The sequence below is a fragment of the Hippoglossus stenolepis genome, chromosome 7 (genome assembly GCF_022539355.2).
Source record: "Hippoglossus stenolepis isolate QCI-W04-F060 chromosome 7, HSTE1.2, whole genome shotgun sequence".
Taxonomy (NCBI): Eukaryota; Metazoa; Chordata; class Actinopteri; order Pleuronectiformes; family Pleuronectidae; genus Hippoglossus; species Hippoglossus stenolepis.
The window spans coordinates 15691694-15715315 of record NC_061489.1 but is presented as its reverse complement, the minus strand read 5'-3'; the positions used below and the strand labels follow the sequence as shown (position 1 = coordinate 15715315).

The 23622-nt window shown below is 43.6% G+C and overlaps 1 protein-coding gene across 33 annotated transcripts in view; it reads left to right on the top strand.

The window, feature by feature from the left end:
- LOC118111996 (protocadherin gamma-A4) overlaps window positions 1–5993 on the top strand; it is a 268356-nt gene extending 262363 nt beyond the window's left edge. For 31 of the 33 annotated variants that reach the window (XM_047340536.1, XM_047340532.1, XM_035160947.2 and 28 more), the window contains 2 exons: window positions 1645–1742; window positions 3225–5993. In XM_047340536.1, coding sequence (XP_047196492.1) covers window positions 1645–1742; window positions 3225–3520 — 394 coding nt within the window. In that variant the 3' untranslated portion in view covers window positions 3521–5993. The remainder of the gene's footprint in view (window positions 1–1644; window positions 1743–3224) is intronic. The other 2 variants (XM_047340528.1, XM_035160916.2) reach the window with 1 other exon arrangement.
- The last annotated feature ends 17629 nt before the right edge of the window (window positions 5994–23622 follow it).

Sequence of the window (23622 nt, the reverse complement as noted above, 5' to 3'; positions counted from 1 at the left end):
ATGTGATCAACTGGACTACAAACGCTGAAAACAGCATTTTCATGATTTAATTCTTTAAAACACCTGTTAGAGGGTGAAAAGTTCCTTAATGGAGGAAGAAGCACATTACATTTGACTCTTGAAGTCGATGTGTGGATGAGACAGACGTCACCATGGGACTCTGTATCGTCTTAAATTAAGTTAGAAGTTATAGTGTTCTCTGCAAAACATCAAGGAGAGTTAAAACATGTCACACAAGTTTGCAGAGGAAAAACTGATAGCAATGTCTGGTCAACCAAGGACACCCCTCTGGACCACAGTTCACATCTTAACCACAGGAAGTGATAATTCTAACCACAGGAAGCTCTTAACTCAACCACAGGATGTGATAAGCACAGGGAGACGCTAATTTGGCACAAATGAAGCATTCCCTTTTAGCTTAACTGAGGTAAAGAGGCACAAAATGGCAGCCCTGGCTATACTGACTGTGCACTACCCCGCAGCCTGTGTCTCATTGGCTGCCTGGCACAGGACGTACATGTTTCTCTCCCTCGGTCTTTCTCTGGCACTGAAGGGAAAACCACTTCAGAGTTCTGGCAGTGCAATCTGGCAACCTGCTCTCGAGCAGAGCCCAGTTTTTTCTGTCAGAATTCCCTTTTCACTTTTTTCTCCTTATTGTGTCCTTAACTCTCTTGATTCCCTTGAGCAGACCAATTTGTCCAAAGGGTCTTTTAGTTAGAAAGGAGAGCTTTTCTCTCCACACTGTGGATGTACGTGCATTCTTGTTTTCCTCTTGAAGCCTTTATTCGTCAGACATGAGACTTCAGTGTCAGCGTAGACCCTGATGTGTCACTGACTGTCCTTCCCGGAGCTGTACACTCTAGCAGAACCTTTTACCCATGTGCCTGTGTCAAATAACCAATGTTCTCAAACACACAGACACACACGCATAATTCAGGATATTGAGCGAGAGTAGTTAAACCATGTTTGTTGTTATTTTTGTCCCCGTAAATCTGAACATGCAAGCAGCATAGCATGCAGATAACATACTGCAGTTTAATTGCAAACTGAAGCCACCATCTAAAAATCCAAAGTTAGAGCTTTTTGGGAACAGAGGCATGGCCATGATTAAAGCACTGACCTAGTTATCAGCTGTGGAGCTTGCACTGCTGTGTCATAAGAGGGGGAATGGAAATAAGTAGGCGTGCATACAAGATCGCAGGTCCTATCCTCTGTTGCTCCCACATGCAAATTGCAGACTTTAAATAAACAAGCCTTTGAAGGTGAAGTTTACCCAGATGGAAATGTTCAGTGCTGTCTGAGCGCTGCGTGTGTGCCTTTTATGCAGAGCACTATTTCCTTTATAAAGGTGGGATCATTAAATATTTCATCCGATTTACTAGACGGCACAGCGCTCACGGCCATAACTGAGAGAGTGGTTACTGTGTGTGTCGAAAAAGTGTGTTTGTTTGTGACAGACCCCGTTTTGTAAACTTAACATCCTCCCCATTATCGAGTTCTCCTCAGGCTGTGTACTTCGCCATCAGCTGCTTTGCCTTGACATCATAAACCACCAACTGTCAATCCAACGAGCTCAACATACACTCACATGCACACACTGTAGAGAACAAACCACGAGTTAATTACGGTTCTTTTTCGCCACAGGGCAACTGGAGGACCTGAGGTTGCCATGGGAACTGGTCCCTGGCCCCAGCCCCCTACTGAGGCTGAGCAGCTCCAGGCCCTGATGGCTGCAGCGAACGGTGAGTCCTATACCTTGTCACCTCTCCCCTCCCTCCTTCCAATACATCTCCTTTAACCCAGCTCTTTTCTTTTTGTTTGGAGGAAAACTAACTCACTCAGTGTTAAAGTTCCCTCTGTCCACATTGATGTTTCCATGAAGTCAGACTGTGAACGTAGCTACCAGCACCAGATAAACAGTACACAGTGGATGTGTTGAACTCAATAACATGACAGAGATGCATGTTTCCACTGTAGCACACTGATCACACGCGCAGTGTTTTCTTATAAGCAGCAGGCTTAGGGCCACTCGTCTGCAGTGACTGCATAACCAGCACACACACACTCACACTCGGTGAGTCATCTTTGGGCTGTTACTGTGGTAATCACATGGAAAAATACACATGAGAGCAGACACTGAATATAGTGACACAAACACAAAATAGCCCAAAAATGGCGGAAGGACAAAGATGTATTGCCAAATGCACTCAAGTCATTGTTTCCACTGTTATTTAATCCAATCGACACATCACACACACACACACACACACACACACACACACACACACACACACACACACACACACACACACACACACACACACACGCACACACACACACACACACACACACACACACACACGCACACACACACCCTGTCGTCCTCCTGGACACTGCACCGGATGGTGTGTGGAATTTTTCCATTGCAGTGAACAGAGAGAGAAAAACGCTCTCTCTCTCTCGGGCCAACTGATAATGTCAGCACAAAGTTAGACTGAACAAACAGTTTGTGTCGTCAGGAAAGAAAGAACAAACGGTGCAAGTGATAAATACTGAAGGTCATCTCTCCTCTAAAGTTAATGTCACTGCGTTGATAAGGATGATGCTGATGGAATCTCACAACCGGCGCACCGAGTCAGAGCAGAAGAGAGTTTAAAGAGTGTACGTTTTCAGTGTGAAGCCGCTGAAAATATATCATATCATGACAGCTTCCACGTACGTGTTTATATAGGCTGAGAGGATCTACAGGATGGGGGAGGGAGAGCGTTTGTGTCTCTGGCTCTGCAATGCAGGGGCTGTGGGAGAATTATGAGCTGAGCAGCTACGTCACTCGCACACTGGCTCAGAGCATGCATGACGGAGAAGCAGAAACACATGAGAATACTAGAGAGACAGTTTAATCATTCATTTAAAACAAATCTGCACACCATGAACATTTTTTCTCACCATCTCCTCTTCCTCTTTTGTTCATTTTTCTTTTTCTACTTACTGCCACCAAAGTCTAATGTTCACACCCTTTAATCCACAGCCTCATTCCTTATAGATTGTTTAATAGTAATTAGTTGTATCTCTTTTCATGACCTGTTTTTAATTCACCACCTCTTTGTAACACTGTCATACTAAAAACCTTCAATTTCTCGATGTCTAACAAGTTTCATTCCTCTCTCCTTCTCCCTCCTCCCTCCTCACCCCTTATCCCCCCACTGTGTCTCTCTTCCCCCCAGAAGTGAGTGAGGCTACAGCCACCCTGGGGCCTGGCACCATGGGCCTTAGCACCCGCTACAGCCCCCAGTTCACTCTGCAGCACGTCCCCGATTACCGCCAGAACGTCTACATCCCCGGCAGCACCGCCACCCTCACCTCCAACCCCCAGCAGCAGCAGCAGCAGCAGCAGGCCACCGCCCAGCAGGCCGCCCAGCAGGCGCTCCCTCCACCCCAGGCCTCGGCCCAGCCCGAGCCCCCCAAGGCCGCCCAGACCCCTGCCTCCAAGAAGAAGTCCACCAAGAAGGAGAAGAAGTAGATCTGGATGGAGAGAGGCAGAGGAGGAGGAGGAGGAGGAGTAATGATAAACCCGGCCTGATCTGATGAGAAATTCAACCCCCCATATCCTCCCATTAGGTATCTGACTGTCACTGTCACTCATACTAGCCTCGGTCTAAATATTGACATCTAATCATTTTAGGCCGCATGGACGATGTTGATGGTTCTTTGACAGAGTGTCTTGAAGAATATGAATGTGTTGAAGGCTGTTGATGGTGTTGATAACCCGTGCTGTGCTAAAGGTCTAGTATTGCTCATGTAATCTTTGTTGGTAGATATGTTTGGCAGGGTATGGGGGGTTATTGTGATTTTTGTTTTCCTTTTGGCAAAATCAAATGAACTTGGACAAAGCGATTCAGTGTAACGAACCTTGCTGGGATGACAAGGCTATACGCAGTGATGTATTAAGAGATGAAATGTTGATGTCTTTCATGTTGGATTTATTGTTCTTTCCTGGTGGTGGAGAGGTGTAAAGTACGCTAGTTGCCATCCATTAGATTCCTATATAGGATCAGCCTTACAGGGTCCTAAAGCAAAAGTCCTGTGGATATAAGGCTGTTGTTCGACAGGTATTACAAACTCTTCTGCATGCTCTTTAAGGTTCAAACCACATATTCTAGTTTAGAGTTAAAAACTATGCATTGCAAAAGCAGAGGGGAGGACCAACCGGAGTCTAGCATCCTCCCTCCAATCGCAGGTCAACATAATGCACATGTAGCATTTATTTGACACAAAATGAAAATTACTTTTGTAATCATAGTTAAAAAAAAAAAAGATAAGATTTTAATCTCCTGTTATTTTTGATGACCTGAGCATGCACCCAGAGGACGGGCCGGTAGAGGGTGGGATGCACGGCGTTGTTGAATGGAGTCGTGAGCCGTGCTGTCCGTGCAGGTGGTGTAACAGCAGGGCCCCGGCTGCTGGTGTAACACGTCCAGATGGGCACAGACATGTCCTGCACCCTGTACCGCCCCCTCTTCCTACCCAGCTCGTGTCCTCCACCTCACTCACTACCCCACGTTGAGAGCCAAACAAAGAGAAATGCACAGTTCGTATTCTGAAGATGAGATGAAGCAGGGGCTAGGATATCCCTTCGGTCTTTAAGGAAACGCGTAGATGTGGTGAACTTAAGTGCTTAGGTGTTTCTAGACACTTTGCAGGCCTCTAGGGCCGGGGCGGAGTATTTTCCCTCACTTTCCTAAAGTGCTGAAGAAATTTATTGATGTGACACAGTAACACGCTTTTTTTTTCTTTGGGAGATAATGATTCAATAGCATAGAGGAATTGTTTGTATAAGAAATGAAGTCTTTACGTTGCCGTCCGTCCATCTGTCTGTCGGGGCCCTGGCCAGACACAACTGCATGAGGAGAGGCAGCTTGCACGCTGGTTCTGGGGGGGGTTGGAGATGGGGTTTTGGGGGTGAAGGGTACACAGACTGAGGTGGCACCATTACATCGACCAGGAGGGTGGGGAACAACCTTGGCTCTACCCACTGAATGTACAGAGGAACCACTGTTGACCCGCCCACCCCGTAAACCTTCTCTAATGCACTGACCCAGGTAGAGGTCAACAGAGCCAGGCACAGCTGTCCCTGTAGGGGAGGAGACACCACTCCGGAGCCCTTTGAAACATCCTTCTCCACTGAAACCGAACCTCAGCCTCTGTACCGCTCACCTCTCCCCTCCACTCCCCGGCCCTGTGAGGCTCTTCCCACTGTAAATAAACACAAGTCCTGTCGATGGTATGAGCCAGTTGTTTGTATAGTAGGGACCACGTCCAACATTTTCAAAATAAAAGTCCCTCTCCACAAGGCGTGGCTTACTACTGGAATGTGTTGCATTTTGTTTTTCAAGAAAAATAAGAAAAACCACGGTTTAAAAAAAAAAAAATCAGTAATGAATAAAAAATCTGAGATGTTCTTCAACAGTTTGTGTTGCAATGTAGTAACTAAGCACCATGGAAGCCAACTAACTCTTCAGTGTAAATAAATGAATTAAAGATAACTTTAGATAAGTAAACAAAGTGACACACGTAGACTAGTTAACTTGTGATATGTGTTGCGCATATTTTTGTGTTCATTTTCTCTCTACTATCTTTTATCACCCTGTAAAGAAACAAAACAAAAAAAAAAATATGGAAACTGTTTCTATCCTTCTGTAACCTCTTAATGTTCTTTTGCGGTGATTTTATCTCGTGCATTTGTGAAAGAATGCCTCTCATTCTCTCTTTCTGTCCATATGAACAAATGATTATAAATATTATATATGTGTATGTCCGTCCGCTGCTGAATTAATACTGCTCTATCCTGCTGTATTATCTTTCTTATCAAATGCTTAGCCCCCACGCTACCCCTGTGTTACTCTCTTATTTTTATGCTAATATTTATATTGCTGTTTTATTTTCTCTTGGACACTGACATTTCAAATAAAAAGATTCTGAAATCATTTAAGAAATTATCGTCTGTGTCATCTGTTGTATGCTAATATGTATTTTTTCTTCTTTCTTAACTGCTGTTTAGCAAGTTAACTTAGTGTTTACATTGCTAGTAAAGCTGCAATATCCAGTTTGCTGTACATTCAAATCTGTGTTAAACCTTTTTGTCAGTGTGAGCCAAGTTCAGCAGGACTGCAGCTCTTCTAATGAAGCTTTACTCCTGGTCCAGTTCATGTGTTCTTTGTGTCTGTGAGGCAGATAGAGAGTCGGTGTCAGTTCAAAATAACACAAGCTTTTTAACTCCTTTTTTATTGCATGATGAATTGGAGTAATGATTCAGAGTGATTCTGATGATAAAATGATTCAAATACAAAACTAGAATGACACTCAGAGTGCAGACACCTCCACCAGGGATCAACTGTCCCCTTGAAATTAGACATACTTACATTTATCAGTCCCTTAAAGATGCCGTGTTTTCTTCATCATGGCCACTGTATATTTCTTAAGAAATTCACAAAAATGTTGAAAAAAACTCCTTCTAATTACGCTAAAGAGAGGGAAATCTGCACAAATATTTGATGGTTTCTCCCCTGACCCAATCTGCATCCTTCCACCAAATTCCATCCAGTAGTACTTACATAATTCTGCTAACTTACTAACAAACAACAACTGATAAAAACATAACTGATGTAATTGATTAAATTCCCATTTTAAACGTTACTGCAGCAAGACCACCAATTAAAACAAAAACATTACCCCTAGCAGGAAAAAGAGTGATACTAACAATCTTTGAATTTGATAATGAAAAGCTATAAGCACATTTAACACTGAAAAGATGCTTCCACTCTTGTCTAGTAAAAGTACAAACATGTTAGCCAAGTCGTTTACATAAGGAATCCACTTCCAAACCTTTTTGTCTTGGGCAATTATCAAAATGTAAAAATAAAAGCTTGTTTAAGTCAAATATGTTCACATTTATATAACTCATTCCCACGTAATCTCCCTTTCTCCTGCTCCATCTCATCGCCCATTTTTCCACATGGAGACTTCAGGGGACATGGTGGCCTGCTCAGGCTCTTTGTGCCTTTCACGAGGTCTTACACAATAACATACGTCCCTATAAATAGCCCATTGGAGACGTCACCGAGCAAAACAAAAGGAGCAGCCTTTAACTCACTGCTGCAGATGCTGGGGGATGGAAGGAGTGACTGCTGAGCTGGAGGGATGGAGATGATGAGAGTGTTGCTCATGAATCAGACGTGTCGTCCATTCAAATGTCAGCGGACGCAGGTTGTCTGAGTTTATGTTGCTGAACATGACACGAGAACAGTAGCTATGAGACATCTGAGTGCACACTTGGATAAGGATGCTTTCATTCATGTAAAATTCCCCATCTGCTACTTAAGCTTTCCTCCTATTAGATTTAATGAAAACCTTTTTTAATTTGACAATCCAGCAGCATTCCCCCATCAAACACTGCACACTCACATGCCCAAAATGGCCGACTCCTCTCCTACCCTGCTCTTGTTGTATTATGTGGTTGCTACAGCAACTGTCAGTCCAGGCGCTTGGATGCTTTTCCTCGTATCCACATCTTCATTACGGATCTATGCAGTGGACAGTACTGGCTCCGCTCGGGGGCGGGGCCTGGCTGAGCTAAATGACCTGCGGGATGACAAACATATTGGTCAAACCCTGGCACCACAGAGAGAGACATATGCAGGAAACATGGCAGAACCCAGCAGAGAGAATCCCACACACAGAAACAAGAGGATGAGTCAGAGGTAGAAATGCACAGTGGGCCTGCTCCACTTTGATTCACTCGAGATTTCGCAAAAGAGCTTCTAATTTTGGTGAACAATCGACGGAAGATTAAATATGATTCATGTGGGTATATAATGCACACTGTGTACTGTCAGGCTTTAAAATAACTTTAAAGCTACTTTGTCGTGATGTTTCTCATCCTGTGACTCACAGAGGCTCCTGATGTCCTCACTGTCCCCATGTGTCACCCGTTTCCTGCAGGGGAGACCCAGCAGAATGGGGAGATTGTTCTTTTATTGCCCACCCCCCTTTATCTCGCTTAATTAAGCACATTCCTGCTGATTATACACACAGAGAGATATGCACAATAGAGTGACAGTAACACACAGGAAAAAGCCTTCGAACCAGAGATATATAGCCGGGTCGTCCAGTGAGGGGAAGCAGTAGCAGACTGTAACTTGACAATGGACAGGCTGTGTGCGGTAATAACATTAGCAAACCAGCCCGCACATAAGACAGAATAGCAGGCGTCTTCACATCCTGAGTGTGACACATGCACACTCATGCAGGCATGTGGTTTGCGGCCCACAGACATAAACATAAACATGATCAGACGTTCAAACACAGCTCACACATTTCATGAGCAGCCTCAAAATCGAATTTATTCTAGTTACACTAAGATCAGTGGGAGAGGAAGCAGCGCTGCCTGCCCTCCCTCTCCGTGTGGGAGCTGAACTTCCAGCGAGAGGAAACGAGGATCTGGTTTCAGGCTGAGGAGGATCACCTCTGATCCATGTGTGAAAAGAGCAGGACGTGACGCAACAGGCCACATGTGGCGGGACAGGAAGTGAATTTCCGCGCCTATTTTGCACTTTTTTTCCCCCCTCTTAGTAGTCCAAGTAAAGGGAAATAACCCTCCCCCTCATCCTCTCTCACTGACTTCCTCTCTTCTCCCCCCTCTATTCCCTCCTTCCTCTCATCCTGCAGCTGTCTCTGCAGTGTGCCGGGTCACCACATGTTGGAGGACAGAGCTCTTCTCTGTGGATTCGAACACTGAGGGATAAACACCAGCTTAATCTGGACTTTAGTGTGACTCTGGGATGAAGTGCACATATATTCACTCAGCCACAGTCAACTTAATCAGGGTCTAAATCCAAATGACACACTTAATGGAAAGACCCAGAAACAGGCAGCAGAGGATTAATGCAGAGCAGAGACACAGAGAAAAACTCCTCCTCCTGTTTGAGATGGACGTTCTCCATAAAAAATTAACAGGGAGAGAAAGGAATGGAGTCTTTTTTTTCTGTTGGCTCACTCAGCCAGCTCCAAAAATAAACCCTGACTGTCCTGCACATGCACAGTGTCCAACATGTTCAACTATCTGCCTCTGAACACACGATATTTCTAACATTAAGTCGAAAAAAAGGAGTGTTTGCATCATCTGAGAGGAATGTGCTCATCAGACAGGGTCAACAGGGAGCTCAGTCGTCTTTGGCTGAAAGAAGAAGCCGGAGCACTGGAGCCTGAGCGTTGCTAAGGCTAACGCTACCCTGATTTAAAGAGACACAGTAATGTGCTGGCTTGCTGGCTCGGCTAAATCACAGAGACGGAGCTGTAGCAATGTGGAAGAAGAAGAAGAAGAACACAAAGCTCCCTTTCAAGGCAGCAAACTCCTTTTTTCTTCCACTGAAAAGTCTCCTCTCTCTCTCTCTCCAGCTCCATCTTCTTTGCCAAGAGCTCTCGGGCCTGTTGTCTCAGCTGGGAGGATGGAAATCAGACAGGGGGGAGACAGGAATGAAGGGGAGAGACAGAGGGAGGGACAGTCAGGGTTGCATTTAAAGGGATAATTTCTTGGTTATGATTTGTCTACAGTGAGAGATGGAGGGAGAGGAGAGGAGAGGGCATCACTTTACAGGTTATGAGTCAAAGGTCAAGAGTGTGAAACAAACAGCGGCAGTTCGGTCCTGTTACTTTGCTATAGTGGTTTCAATTCACTCGACACGATGGAGCAATGTGTGATTTTAAAGAGATCATAAGCTTCCATCTGGTGCAATGTGGTTTTGGGGGCATCATCTACCCCCCCACCCTGTCTCCACACACACAAACACACACACGCAAAAAACATTCAACCATAACCCCAATCCCTCTTTATAAGTCTTACACCCTATAAGTACCCCATCCCCCCCCCCCCGCATACAGCACTCACACACATACAGCTGCCACACCCCCCAGCACAGCACAGAGCATCTAATTCATTTCCTCCGACGCTGCGGTTGTCATGGAAACGTAAAATTCCCCATCTGAGTGAGGAGAGAAGGAGGGAGCGGAGAGGAAAACCAGCGGATATACAAAATGTGAGGATGCGACATAAATAGACAATGAGGAAGTTGTGCTTTACAAGTGTGTGTGTGTGTGTGTCTGTCTACATGTCATTGCATACAAAGGATGTTGTCTTGCATGTACGACATTTTGTCCGTGCCGTGGCGTTCACTGGGAAAGCGTGTGTACACGTTCTCAGGCGTCGGACACATTATGAATGTGAAGCCCCTCACACATGCAGACACTGACACAGAGGCATGTCGACAACTCAGCACCATGGCGACAGGTGTTGCCGCGGAAATGGTGCAGCTGCTGCATGGATATTTCAGGCTAATCAGCGTATCCCCCCCCCCCACACACTCTCCTTACTGTGCTCTGCTCCGTTCCCTGGACCAACACACCCCTGATGGTAATGGAGGCTGGAATGCAAACTCTGAGGGGGAGTCCATCTTACACATACAACTGTGTGTACGCTGTGTTATTACATATTCAGCTGTTTAACAAGAAAACCAGACACAGGGGAAATGATTTTCAAATCAATCAATCATGTGAAAAGTCTTTAACTACTCGGCTGTCAAGAAAATAAAGATTTGAAGAAATGTCCATCTTTAATCCTTCAGCCATCCCTAAAAACATGAACATTTAAGTTCACATAATCAACAGCTTTAAAATTACCTGGAAAATTTGAATTTTATGTTGAGGCAATAGCTGCACATTTTGGGGAAATGCACTTATTTGCTTTGTTGCTGGGAGATGGATGACAGGATGGATATCATGATGTTTGCTGAAGTATGGAGATGGAGCCAGGAGGTGATTAGCATATAGCTTAGCATAAACATTGGAGGCAGGAGCAAACAGCCAAACTGGTTCTGACCAAATATTAACAGTCCAACTTTCAAAACCCCTGAAGACAAACAGAAATTTGAGATTCCAGGAAGTGGCTGCAACCTGTTTGCCAACAAATAGTTACAGCATGTAAGTAACCCAAAAATGAGAACTTTATTTACATTTCTGATTGAGTAGGAATAAAACTTTAATGTAGCTTTCTTTTTTACCATCACATCCTGGTTCCACCTCTTTATACAAAGCTAATCACTTCTCAGATCCAGAGCCGTGATGAATACACAGTCATGAAAATGTAATATTTTCTTATGGAATATTATTACAAATGTTATGTAGTTTATTCCAACATTAAATAATAGTTGTCTAAACAGTTATAAAGGTGGAGGGGGTTTAATAAATCATTATTTACTAAGCATTAAATCTGAAGCACTAGATCTGCTTCATCCGGACTCTGTGGTTTAATCACATCTGACTGACAGTAGGAACTTCCTGCCACAATAACAGATTCAGACACTGGCAATATTGTTGGATTCTCCCTTTTCCACCGCGCCCAGCTCAAAATACTGACAAGAGCAAACGTAAAGGACAAACGCAGCAATATCTCAATTTGAAACAAGCAGTAACGTCCTAATTTTGCAGAAAACATGTTCATGTCAGACCCAGAGAAAATACATTTTCATAATTGAGGTCATCATCAGAAGACACACGCACACCCATTAAAATGCACCAAGATAAGACCAACTATCTGTACACTGCCATCATATCTCTTCTCTGCTGTACATTACACAACGTGAGAAACTGCATCTGTGCAGTGGTGACAAGCAGAGTTAATAAAAAGACTAATAGAAAGTGATGGATATTTCATCATTCTCAGGAATTCCAGAAATGTCTAGAATGAGCAGACATCCTTCCACAGTCAGGACTCACCTCAGAATCTAAAAACAGAACGAAGAAGGAGTGGATCCAGATGGAAACTCACACACTGCGAATTATATGAGAAAGTTGCATATTTGTGAAGCACCAGGGGAAAACAAACTGGATCTAAACTCATGAAATCAACGAGGGGGACCTAAGGGAATATGTTTAGAGCGATACTTCACATTCAGACACGAGGGACTTGGCTGCAGACCACGACCTCTGGGACACGTGTGAAACAAATCAGCAGCGCAGGACACTCACAGTGCTGGAGAATGAGGAGGTAACACAAGACCCGCGAGAGGTTAGAGGTCTAAGGGAAACGTGTAAGGCATAGGGCCGACTGTAGCATCTTTTTTCTGAGCCACATGAATTTTTAAGAGCGTGAGAAGAACCAGAAGAAGATTAATGACACAGAGCTGGAAGCTGGTGACGGCGAACAGGAGCCTGTTCTTCTGCTTCTTTTGACGCAGTGCAGTCACACTGTGCACTATTATACTTCCCAAGTCAGTTCACAGTCTGCATGAATCATGACTATAGCTTGATTGCATGAGTAAGGCTCTGTGTGTGTGTGTGTGTGTGTGTGTGTGTGTGTGTGTGTGTGTGTGTGTGTGTGTGTGTGTGTGTGTGTGTGTGTGTGTGTGTGTGTGTATCAACAGCAGTGAAAGGAAACAACACTTGAAGAGGATTAATTAGAAAATACTGCAGGATGTTCTGAGAAAAAAGGAGGAGGAGGGAAAAGAGGAAAAACAAGCTCCAGTGCCCTAATTTACTGCTCTCATGGAACGTCACCAACCCTTCATCTCCCCTCCTCTTTGTTCCCCCCCCTCTCATCATCTCTGCATTTCCACCAACACACAAAACTCATTAACTTGGTTCAAATACTTTAACCCCCCCGCCCCAGTCTTTTCTAATATTGTCGCTATACATCCATTTCAGAGTCTCTTTTTTGCCAACCCAGATAACCAGACACACTCTGCCCCAGATAAAATGGAGGTCTGTAAGTCTCCCTCTGCGACCCTGCCTCTCCTCCATCCATCCTCCCACCTCTCCCCCTGTAGTGACCCCTCTGTGTTTCCATCTGAGGTTGTGGTGGGGGTCCAGGGAGCAGTCTGTGTCACTCATCTGTCCCTGTCCATAATACTCAAATATTCATGCGCCTGCTCTGCATCGCGCAACAACCGATGATGTCTGCTGGCAACAGACTCCCAGTTTCCATGGCAACCTCCACCATCCATCCCCTCCCTCTCCCCTCCTTTCCTCTCCTCTCCTCTCCTCTCGAGTCTGCTGGGTGGGTACAGACGGTGATTACCTCCCTGGCAACATGTAGCACTGGGGGAAGACATGTTGGCATCACAGGGAGTAGATCACCAAGAGGTGAGACAGAAAGAAGAGAGGAGCCGGAAAAAAGGGAAAAACTACAAATAATTGATGCCATTAAAAGACAAAAGGAAAAAAAGCACATGTTGGTGTTTGTTCAGTGAAAGAAAGACATCTCTACACAGGGGAGAGACGAGCCTCCCCATCCTCAGCTCTGCCTCTCTCCAGGTCTCCTCCTCTGTGTCGGCTCTTTGTTCTTGTTTCTCTCCTGCACCCCCTCCATAAAGAAGCAGAGAGACCATAAGCTGCTTACTGTAATACAGCAGCACAATGGCTTCTAATGCTCCTCTTTTACCCCCACACCCACCCTGCCTGGCTGAAAAACAGATTGTAATGCTGCACGCTGCCCCCCCCCATCCACACACACCGCTTCACACTGGCTGCTTCTGGGAGGCATGGCTTCTCTGAACTAGACGTGACACTGCAGCACTTCCTCTGCAGAGGAAATGTCTCTGGACCAGGATTTAATGGAACACTTGACCCGTCTGTCCTTTATGTTATCAGTGTGGAGCTGTGACTCATGGCTGAGCTGCCCTGCTGTGACTGTCCTCCAATCACACGTCAGTCATTGTTTACAAGCCTGATCTTTTCTTCTCATCGCCTCGGCCGCCATCATTACTGCAGGCTCCACCGAGCATCACCCGCGATGGTTATTAAACTCTGTTTCGGCTGCAGCTATACATTCACATCTGTGCGTTCTTTGTCTATGTGGGTCATCTCTGTCTCTGCATCGCTCCCTCCATTTCCTCTGGTAATGTACAGACTCCATTTTGAAAGTGAGGAGGAGAAAAGTGTGAAAGCTCAGACACACAAAAAAACATAAAACCCAATATGTTTTGAGAAAGAGCAAGAAGTGGGAAATTGAAGAGGAGGAGATGAAAGGAGAGGATGGAAGAAGAAAGGAAATTTGGAAGGAAAAAGGAGAGAGAGGCAGACGTAAGAGAGGAAACAAAGGGAGTTAGAGGGAGAGGTGAGGAAAGGAGACGAGACAGGCAGGGAAAACAACCGGTGGAAGTCGGGTATGGATGCTGATTCTTGCCAGCATGAGGTTGAGTGTAACCATGGTTACGGGGGAAAAGGGGTGATGTCATCGTCTCTAACATGTGCTTGGCATGGTGGGGGTATTTTTGGGGAGTTGGAGGTGTGGGTCTGTCTTTACCCACAGTGATTTATTGTCTCGCATCAGGAGGAAAATGTGGAAACGTGTTTGTCTATGTGGATTTTCAGGAATTTCATTTAGAGATAATAAAAGATGAAGACTGATATTGTCATTGTCTTTAACATGTGCTCCAGTAATGTAGTTTTATTTCCATTATCAGTTGATTTGTTGATTATTTTCCAAATAATGAAAAGTCATCTTATATGAAAACGTTTTGTATTGTGAAAAATGAATCTCAACCCTCATTCCAGTATTTGATATTTTAGCACGACAGGTGGATGAAGAAATTTTGTGACGTTCAAATCATGCAAAAAAAACTGTGTGTGTGTGTGTGTCTATGTCTGTGTCTGTGTGTCTGTGTCTGTTTGTCTGTGTCTGTGTTTTCTGGTCTAAGATCACAAGGGTCAACACTTTTCTATATGAACTTCTATAGGGAACTTCTTCATCTAGGGATAAAGATATTAAATTGTCTCTTTATTTCTCTGTAACCTCTAAATGTCAGTGTAGATGTAGGTTACTCATCTTCACCCCGTGCTTAACCCCTTAGATGGGGATACCTTATGTAGGACACAGACTCACACACACACATACATGTAGACGCTTCCAAGACATGCATGCATGCACCTCATAATACCCTTATATGCCACACCCAGAGATATACTGCCCCCAGAGGAAATCAGACTGCTGCAGGCTGAGCCAATGTAGGTCAATGGACTGACACCTCCCCTACCTCCATCAATGTGTATGGACAGATAGGGGGCAGGAGGGAGGGGCGAGGCACGTGCACACTCACACGTGGAAAAATCAAATCTTAATTTGGTTCCTGTCATCTTAAAATCACAAGAAAACAAAACCACTGACAACAAAATCAAAATATATATGTTACAGAAATTCAAAAATAATGTGAATGTGCTTATGAATGTATAGTAAACAAACTGGAAGATCTCATAAAATAGGTCAGCGGCTCAGACCCTTGTGATCAGAGTCTGACTCGTCCACATAGACACAACAGCCCCGGGGCTTCCTCGTGGTACCACCATCATTTTTCAGCTTCCTCATACCAGTAATTGACTACTACATCACTAGCACCACGTCTTCCTCATGCTGAGAACATCTGAAGGTTCAGACTGGACTTCAGAGGTTTGTCCCACCTCATTGTCTTATCGGTAAAGATCATCCATCTGCTCATCTAGAAAGGCTTTTCTCTGCCCTGCAAGAACGTGTGGTTTATCCCGACGTATCCAAACACAAACAGAGCAGCATCTGATTCCAAATCACAACAGTATCCACGTGTTTCCTCAGTGTGTATCTGAGCACAGAATCATCACTGTCTCCTTAAAAATCACACACGTTGAGTGTCAGTCACAGAAAAGCTCCATTCAACATTCAACGATCACCAATCTCATGTTGGTTTGTGTACTATGTTTTATTATCTCCATAGTTACTAAACTAAACAAAGCCCAATGGAAGTAAAGGGAAGAACTATCAAATCAAATATTTGCACATTTGTTTGGTTAAAAAATGGTCTCATCTACCAAGCATTTCAATCAATCAATCGTGTTTTATATGTTTAGCCCATATTCACAAATCCCAGTTTGTCTCATAGCAAGGTGCGTCATCCTCTGCCCTTAACCCTCAGCAAGAGTAAAGAAAACTCCCCAAAGATTCTATTAACAGGGAACAAAAACATAGAAATAACAATATTTACAGCATTCATTAGAAAAATGCATTAGTCTAACATAACTGGAGAGGTGTATCCATATTTTCAGTATTTATACAAGTGTGTGGGTATATATTTTAGCAGTCTAGTTGTAATCATCATAATCCACAATCAGCTGCCACCATGATCCACGATCCATGATTCCGACTGGGTTTGCATAACAGTTGCTGTGAGATTAACCTCAGATTTGAACTATATCTACAAAATTTTTATATGTATAGAACTAAATAGTTATTCTAATATACTCGAATTTACATTTGTTCAATTCATTAGGTCCATTTAAAAGATTTCACAGCTTTCAGATTTACTCAGTCACTATCACTTTAAGTTTCTCAGAGTGAAATACTGATGGAGGCAGGAAGACACGACTACACATGCTGGGTTTCAAAGCTGCCTTATTGCACACGATTCACAGGGATGATCCTCATCCGTCAGCTGTGGTCATGTTAAAGACCACACGTGTGTGAGATTACGGATTCTAAACACACGTCACTATAAGATAAATGCCAGGTTTGTTGTGTCCACACTGATATCGTCTGTACTGATCCTATATGTCTCTATCATGATTGTTTATCTATCATGTCTGCAAAGGCTGTGTAGGTATTCCAGACTGTGCCTGTGAGAGAGAAACGGGGGGAAGCAGAGAAAGACAGGGAGCACTGTAGTCATGCATGTGGCTGCGTAACCCCATGGTGCTTATTGATATTCTGTTTGCATCGGCCTTCAGCTCAGCCTGCAGGAGAACACAGACCCTCCTCTCTCTCTCTCTCTGCCTCGCTTATATTTTGGGGAAAAAAATCACTCCTCAGAGAGACGATGTTGAAAAAAATGTGTAATAATGAAAATTGTGGGTGGTGGAAGGATTTATGTGAATTGGGATTGTGGGGTTCATGGTGAATTTGGGCAGATATAAATAAATAAAGGGAAATTCTGCCCTAACTGGCGACATAATACATAGTAGGAGACAAGAAGATAAGCAGGAATACAGGAACAGATGAGGAGGGAAGAGCAAAATTGTGTATCAATGCAGCTCAACATGGAGACGGAGACACACAGACAGACTCACACAGACAGTGCTTTTCATCTGTGAACCTCGGGGCCTCAGGGTTGAAGACGGCCAGCGCTGTGATGATGGAGATGTCACTCAGCGGTGCGATGGCACAGCCAATCGGTTGACACTCTCCGGCCCCATGTTAATTGTCCGCTAATTGTGTGTCACATGGGGAAGTGTTGAACATGAAGCCGAGTAATTTGATCAAGGTGATATTATTAAGATATGATGACCAGGGCAGGGAGACTGAGTCAAGCAGGAGGACACACAATTACACACCCGACAGAGACGTGTGTGTGTGTGTGTGTGTGTTATGTTAATTTGCAGGAAAAATAATGCAAATTGCAAGTACATACTGTAAATACCACAGCACCATTTACATATTCAAATACACATGCGTACTATTATTTAGAAACATCAGCTAGAGCCAGTTTTTCTCCTTGGCATTCATCCTCAGTCACTCAGAGCCTGTTTCTCTGGAGTTTAAATGCCACAGCAGAGTGTATTTCTCTCCTTAACCAGCAGGAAAGCTGAGAAACGGCCAAACTAAACAAATGAAGTTAGACTTTAATCCACAGTTCTCAGAATCTGAGGTGGAGAGACAGAGGAGCTGAGCAGTGTACGGCCAAGTTTAAGACAAATGAAACATTTATTTCAGAGCCCTGGCAATGAGGACGCTGATGGCAGCCAGAGCAACACACACACACACACACACACACACACACACACACACACACACACACACACACACACACACACACACACACACACACACACACACACGATAATGTCAGTCCAAGAGAGAAAGTTTGAGCAAAGAAAGGATGGGAAAACAGAAAGAAATAGGAAACCAACAAATTAAAAAATATATGTTCTCTGTATGTAATTCTATTGTTTAGCTCTCTCCATAGTTGAGGTCACATCTCGACATCTAACACTCCCTCCTCCTCCTCCTCTTTTTCCTTCTCCCTCCTCCTCCTCCTCCTCCTCCTCTCCAGGAGGCGGAGGGGTGACAGATATGCTCCAAGGTTCACTTTGCTACCTGGAGACCGACAGCCTCCCTCAGCCAGCCAATCAGAGGCTATAATTCACAGCCTCCTGCTCTTCCATTGGTCCACCGCTCCCGGGAACTCATTCCACTATCAATGGCCGTATCATTGTGTCGTCTGGCAGTGCTGAAGCCAATTATACTGCCCCCTCTCTTTGTTCAGATCTCTTTTCTCCAGCAGACCCCCTTCACGCATATAAGGGCACAGACCCACACACGCACACACAGACGCACAAACGCATACAAATCTCCCCCGACTCCCTAGAATGTCACAACAAGAGTCTGAAGGAGTCTGGGAATCAAGAAAACCTGAAACTCATAGTAATGAGACTTCACTTTGGATCGGTCTGCAATCCATGCTATTACTGCAACTACAACAAACCCACATTCATATCAAAAATAAATACACAAAACCTAAATATATATTTTTTTTACTATAGCCATAATCAAAGATAATTGTCTCCAGTACAAATTTGATTTATAGCAGCTTTTGTGCAGCTGCAACAACTGAGAAAGAAGAATGATAATTTAATGTAACGAAAAGGATAAATAAGCCTGGAGACGAGGAACCAGTCGGCCTTCAACACCTGTTGTCTGCATCATGTTTCACACAAGCAGTCAGTGGAGATGTTTATCATTTCAACACATAAGATCATATTCCAGTGTTAAATATCAATGATAAATAAATACTAAATGCTAATGAAAGACACTAATATTTGCTGATTAGCATTGGATAAGTAGTACAGGTCTGTGTCATATGAAACATCATTTGTTTTACAGGTACTTGGCAAAATGAATATGATGATGTCCGGATAATAATGAATCCTGATTGGAATATGAAAGTATTTTATTCATATATTCATATTTCTAATTTCAGATCCATCAGAACATTTGACTAAAAACCACATGAGTCGATCTCATGAGGCAGCATTACATTTCCATTTCTCCCTCATCTGAACTAGAACGATTTATAACTGCGAGAATGGAAACAGCGAAGTTTAACAAAGTTAAAACAGATGGCACAACTGTTCTCCACCAGGCTTTATTCAAACTTCTCAAATGTGATGTGTGACAGCTGAAGAAAGCAGAACATGTTTACTTACCACCCTGATAATGGCTGGAAACACTGAAAAAGAAAAGATTAATGTGTTAAGAGTTTTGCAACATGTTGTAGTTGACATGAGCTCGATTCATTCTAAACTACAAGCTGATTTCTATAACTGATGTGACAAATACGGGACCTCCTGATAGAAGCAACATGTGTGAGTAAACTGTGGATCTGTGTATGTGGGAGTGCAGGACTTGTAATAGACAAGTGGTGGGAAGTAACATAGTACATTTACTTTGTTAGTTTTACCTGTGTTTTACTTAAGTAGGTTTAATTACAACTACTTTTCACTTTTACTTCACTAGATTGTTATAATGCATTGTGTTACATGTCAGTATATATTTTTTTTAAGTAATCAATAACCATAGGGGACTTTCTTCCCTGAGCCAATCAGAGCCAGCGGGTAACATTAGACCCCACCTCCTGCTGCAGCATCATCAATGTCTCATCCTCACATAACAGGACAAACTCTGTGATACTGAGTTCATGTCATGTCATGACTTCTTCCAGCTTCCTGTTGGCAACAGGAACAGGATGTTTACACGCAGCCAACAGCGTGTCTCAGGAGTGTAACAGGAGTGTAAGCACCCGCTCAGACACGCCCACGTGAGAACACACCTATAGGCTACATCTACTCAAGGATGCAAATGAGCCAAACAAAGGAGGCAAACACAGCAGGCGTGAGTCCAGAACACACACACAGAACACACACAGAAAACACACAGAAAACACACGCAGAACACACACACAGGACACACACACACGCAGGTCGTCTGTTCTCAGCGGCTCCTGCTGTAACGTCGGTGTGAACACAGGCCTCAGCTTTTGTTCTTCACCTAATCACTTCATCATGGCCGACATCTCCTCCCATATCGCCCCTCACTGTTTCAGTCCCTCAGCTCCCCGTCTTTTCCTCTGCTCTTCTATATGTTCCCTGTTTCGTTCATTCTCAAACACACTCACTTGCTTTAAATTGCAAATCTCACCCTCTGCTCCCAACTGTGTCAGTCACCGGAGCACGACGTCACACCTCTTTAGCATTTCATTTAGAAGCTCCATGTTGGATGAAGGGAACTGTCGACTGGAGAAGGAAACATTGTGAGGAAGAAAGTTGTTTTAACTACTAATGAGTGTCAAAGATTAATGGTCCAATATTGTAGTAAGTGAGATTCCCATGTCTCTTGATTACAAAGCAGATCAGGGTGCTCTATGAAAACTGTGAAAGGATCTAAAACACTCAATCCACAGAGAAAAACTCAAACACCATATTCACCATATTCACCATATTGCTGCCAGGACTTCTGTAACTTTGCGATGTCCCAGCTATACCATGAAAACACAATAAAAACTGATGGCTGTGTAGATTGAACTTTGTTTCATGTGATTTTTTTTGGTTGACGTTTGTGAATATTTGGGTTGTATTGTTTCTGCCAGCATCATTTCTGATCTCTTTGCAGTTGCAATATCAAAATTTGATCAAAAGACAAATGTTCTCCGCTCCACAACACAACTAACTCTTGCAGGTCTGCTACACAAATGACTTCAGCAACATTTTTGTAGATAGCATATGGAACACACACACACACACACACACACACACACACACACACACACACACACACACACACACACACACACACACACACACACACACACACACACACACACACACACACACACACACACACACACACACACACACACAGCTATGGGCCCAGTTGTTGTCTTTGATTAGGATCAGATGCTGCTTTCTGTTTTCAAACCGACAGGAAAAGCGACAGAGACACAAACAAAGCACACTTTGATTTGATTTTCTTTCGTGCCACGCCAGAATGATCGCAGCCCCATGGCCTACATGTGTGTGTGTTTTCCCACAGAAGGGTGATAAATGATGAAAGGAAGTCAGCGTTTTCCGGTTAAATTAACACGGAGCGGTTAATGAGGTGAAAGCTCAGATTCACTGCAGAGCCGAGGCCTTCGTTCACAGCGCACAGGAGAGCTGCTGGGAACCGGGCTCCTTATTCTCCAGGTGTTCCACATGAAACCACTTCCAAAAACAGAACTCGTTATTTTTCCCGAAGTAGTGCTAAATCAGAGAGGAGAAAACAGTAGAAGGGGCTCTGTTTAAAACGAGAGAAATGCAAAACACTGTGTATTCAGATGTTTGAATAGTTTTCAGAATCCTGCAAAAACATTGTATTCACATACAACAGGGTAACGAGGAAAACACGAGGTAAGTGCTTAAAGCTTTGGAATCAAACCGCCCAGCAGAGCTTATACTGAGGTACATTATCCATAAACTCCTTTTAGCTTTCACTGGTAGTTTCCTGTAAAGTTTCTTGGCCAATAAAACCCTGCACATGGAGTCTGGCTTGACTGATGTTTATCATCCTTGCTCATTAACACATACAAACAGGGGGGTTGGATGTGAACTTAGTTTTCAGGTAAAACCGTGTCCTGCTGAATGATAAAGGACACAAGTTTATTTCTTTCCAATTAAAATCAAAAGCAGAAGCAAACCGGTTGTTATGTGGTGACGTGTCCAACATGCCGCAGGGCTGTGTCCCTTACTTTTGTCTTTTGCTGGTGTGTGCTGACACAGATATGGATATCAAATCACGAAGGTTTCAGTCTGAACACACCGCGGCCTTCATCCTGACTGAAACTGTGAATTCACCTCAATGAAGACAGCTGAGTCCAAGAAAACCTCCAGCTTTTATGCCAGGTTTGCATCTGTGGTATGTGGCATGAGCCAGCAGGGCATTTCTGAGATGTATTTCCAGACAGAACAGGCCCGTGTGACTGGGCTGACCACTGCAGGGAGGAAACTGGGATCAGTGCAAGTCATGATTATTCATGTTATATGTTTGGAAACTTTTCCGAGTGTCAGCTGTGGTTCCAGGAGAAGGGGAAGAGGGATCCAAGCTGGTGATTCTGCTGACGGTCAGACACAGATGAGCTTCCTCTGGGTGAGCTGGTAAAAAGGGAAATCCACATATTTCACATATTAAAGTTTACAGGTCCTGGGGAGCATCACTCAATATGTGCAGTGCCTGTTAAGTCTCAGGAGCTACTTCTGATAGAAAACTTTGTGTCCATCCTACCTGGTTTATCTGCAGTGAAGATTTTATTGTCATTTGTTTTATTACTATTCAAGTGTATATTAGTTTGAATAATTAACACGCTTACTTTTTCATACACTGCATGTCGGCTATTTCAGAGGTCCGTTAAGCAATGGACACAATTGACGCCCTTTGTGGCGCCAGAGAGAGCTGCATGCAAATGTGGTTAGTAAAAATCTATTTTTATAATAAACCTTATTTATATGTAACTTATCAAAACAGGGTTACGAGGTGCTTTACAAAATGGAAAAAAATACACATAGCAATAGAGCATAGTTACAGAAATAAAAGAGAAGAGTAGAAACAAGACTAAAAACATAAAAGGATTAAAATAGATGGTAAGATCAGAACAAGGAGAAAATACATGTACAAAAATAAAAGGTTTTAACAGTGTGAATGTTGTTGTTCTCTTTTAAAGTCACAACATCTAAACGGGGCCACCAACACTGTGAAGATACAATGATCTACGCTCTGGCTCACCGAGTTAATTTTATTAACTTTAGACAATTTTATTACAAAACACATAAAACAAATAGAAACTGAGGCCAAACTATGATGTTGTTGTTGCTGGAATGTAGTTATCTGAGCTTCTATATGTTTAGGGTTAACAGACATTGAGGTGAAAGAGGAGGTGGTGAGAAGAGGAAGAACAGCAACATGAGGGTGTAAACAGAAAATGAGAAAAGAAGGGACACATGATGAAAAACAGAATAAAGGCATCAACTGTTCTCCATCTCTCAAATACACTCACACACACACACACACACACACACACACACACACACACACACACACACACACACACACACACACACACACACACACACACACACACACACACACACACACACACACACACACACACAATAAATTTCCTGGTGAGGGATCATGTTGTAAACAGGCAATCAATGCTGGAAAATGTCTGTGGAAACCCTTGAGCCATAGAAGTGGCTGGAAATTGTCTGTAAAAATAACTAATTCCTCTGTTTATTCATTCTTCTGCTGCCTTTTGGCCATAAAATGATGGTTTTCACAGAACGCAGCGGCTGTCTGGTATTTCACAGCACAACGTGTTTACATGAGAGAGAGAGAGGGGGGGGGAAGAAGAGAGAGAGAGAAGGAAATTTAGTAAATACATGAAAACGACTGAGCAGCCGTGTCTTCTCACTAACACACCTGCAACACCCACGTGACAACTAAAAAACGAGCAAATCATTCAC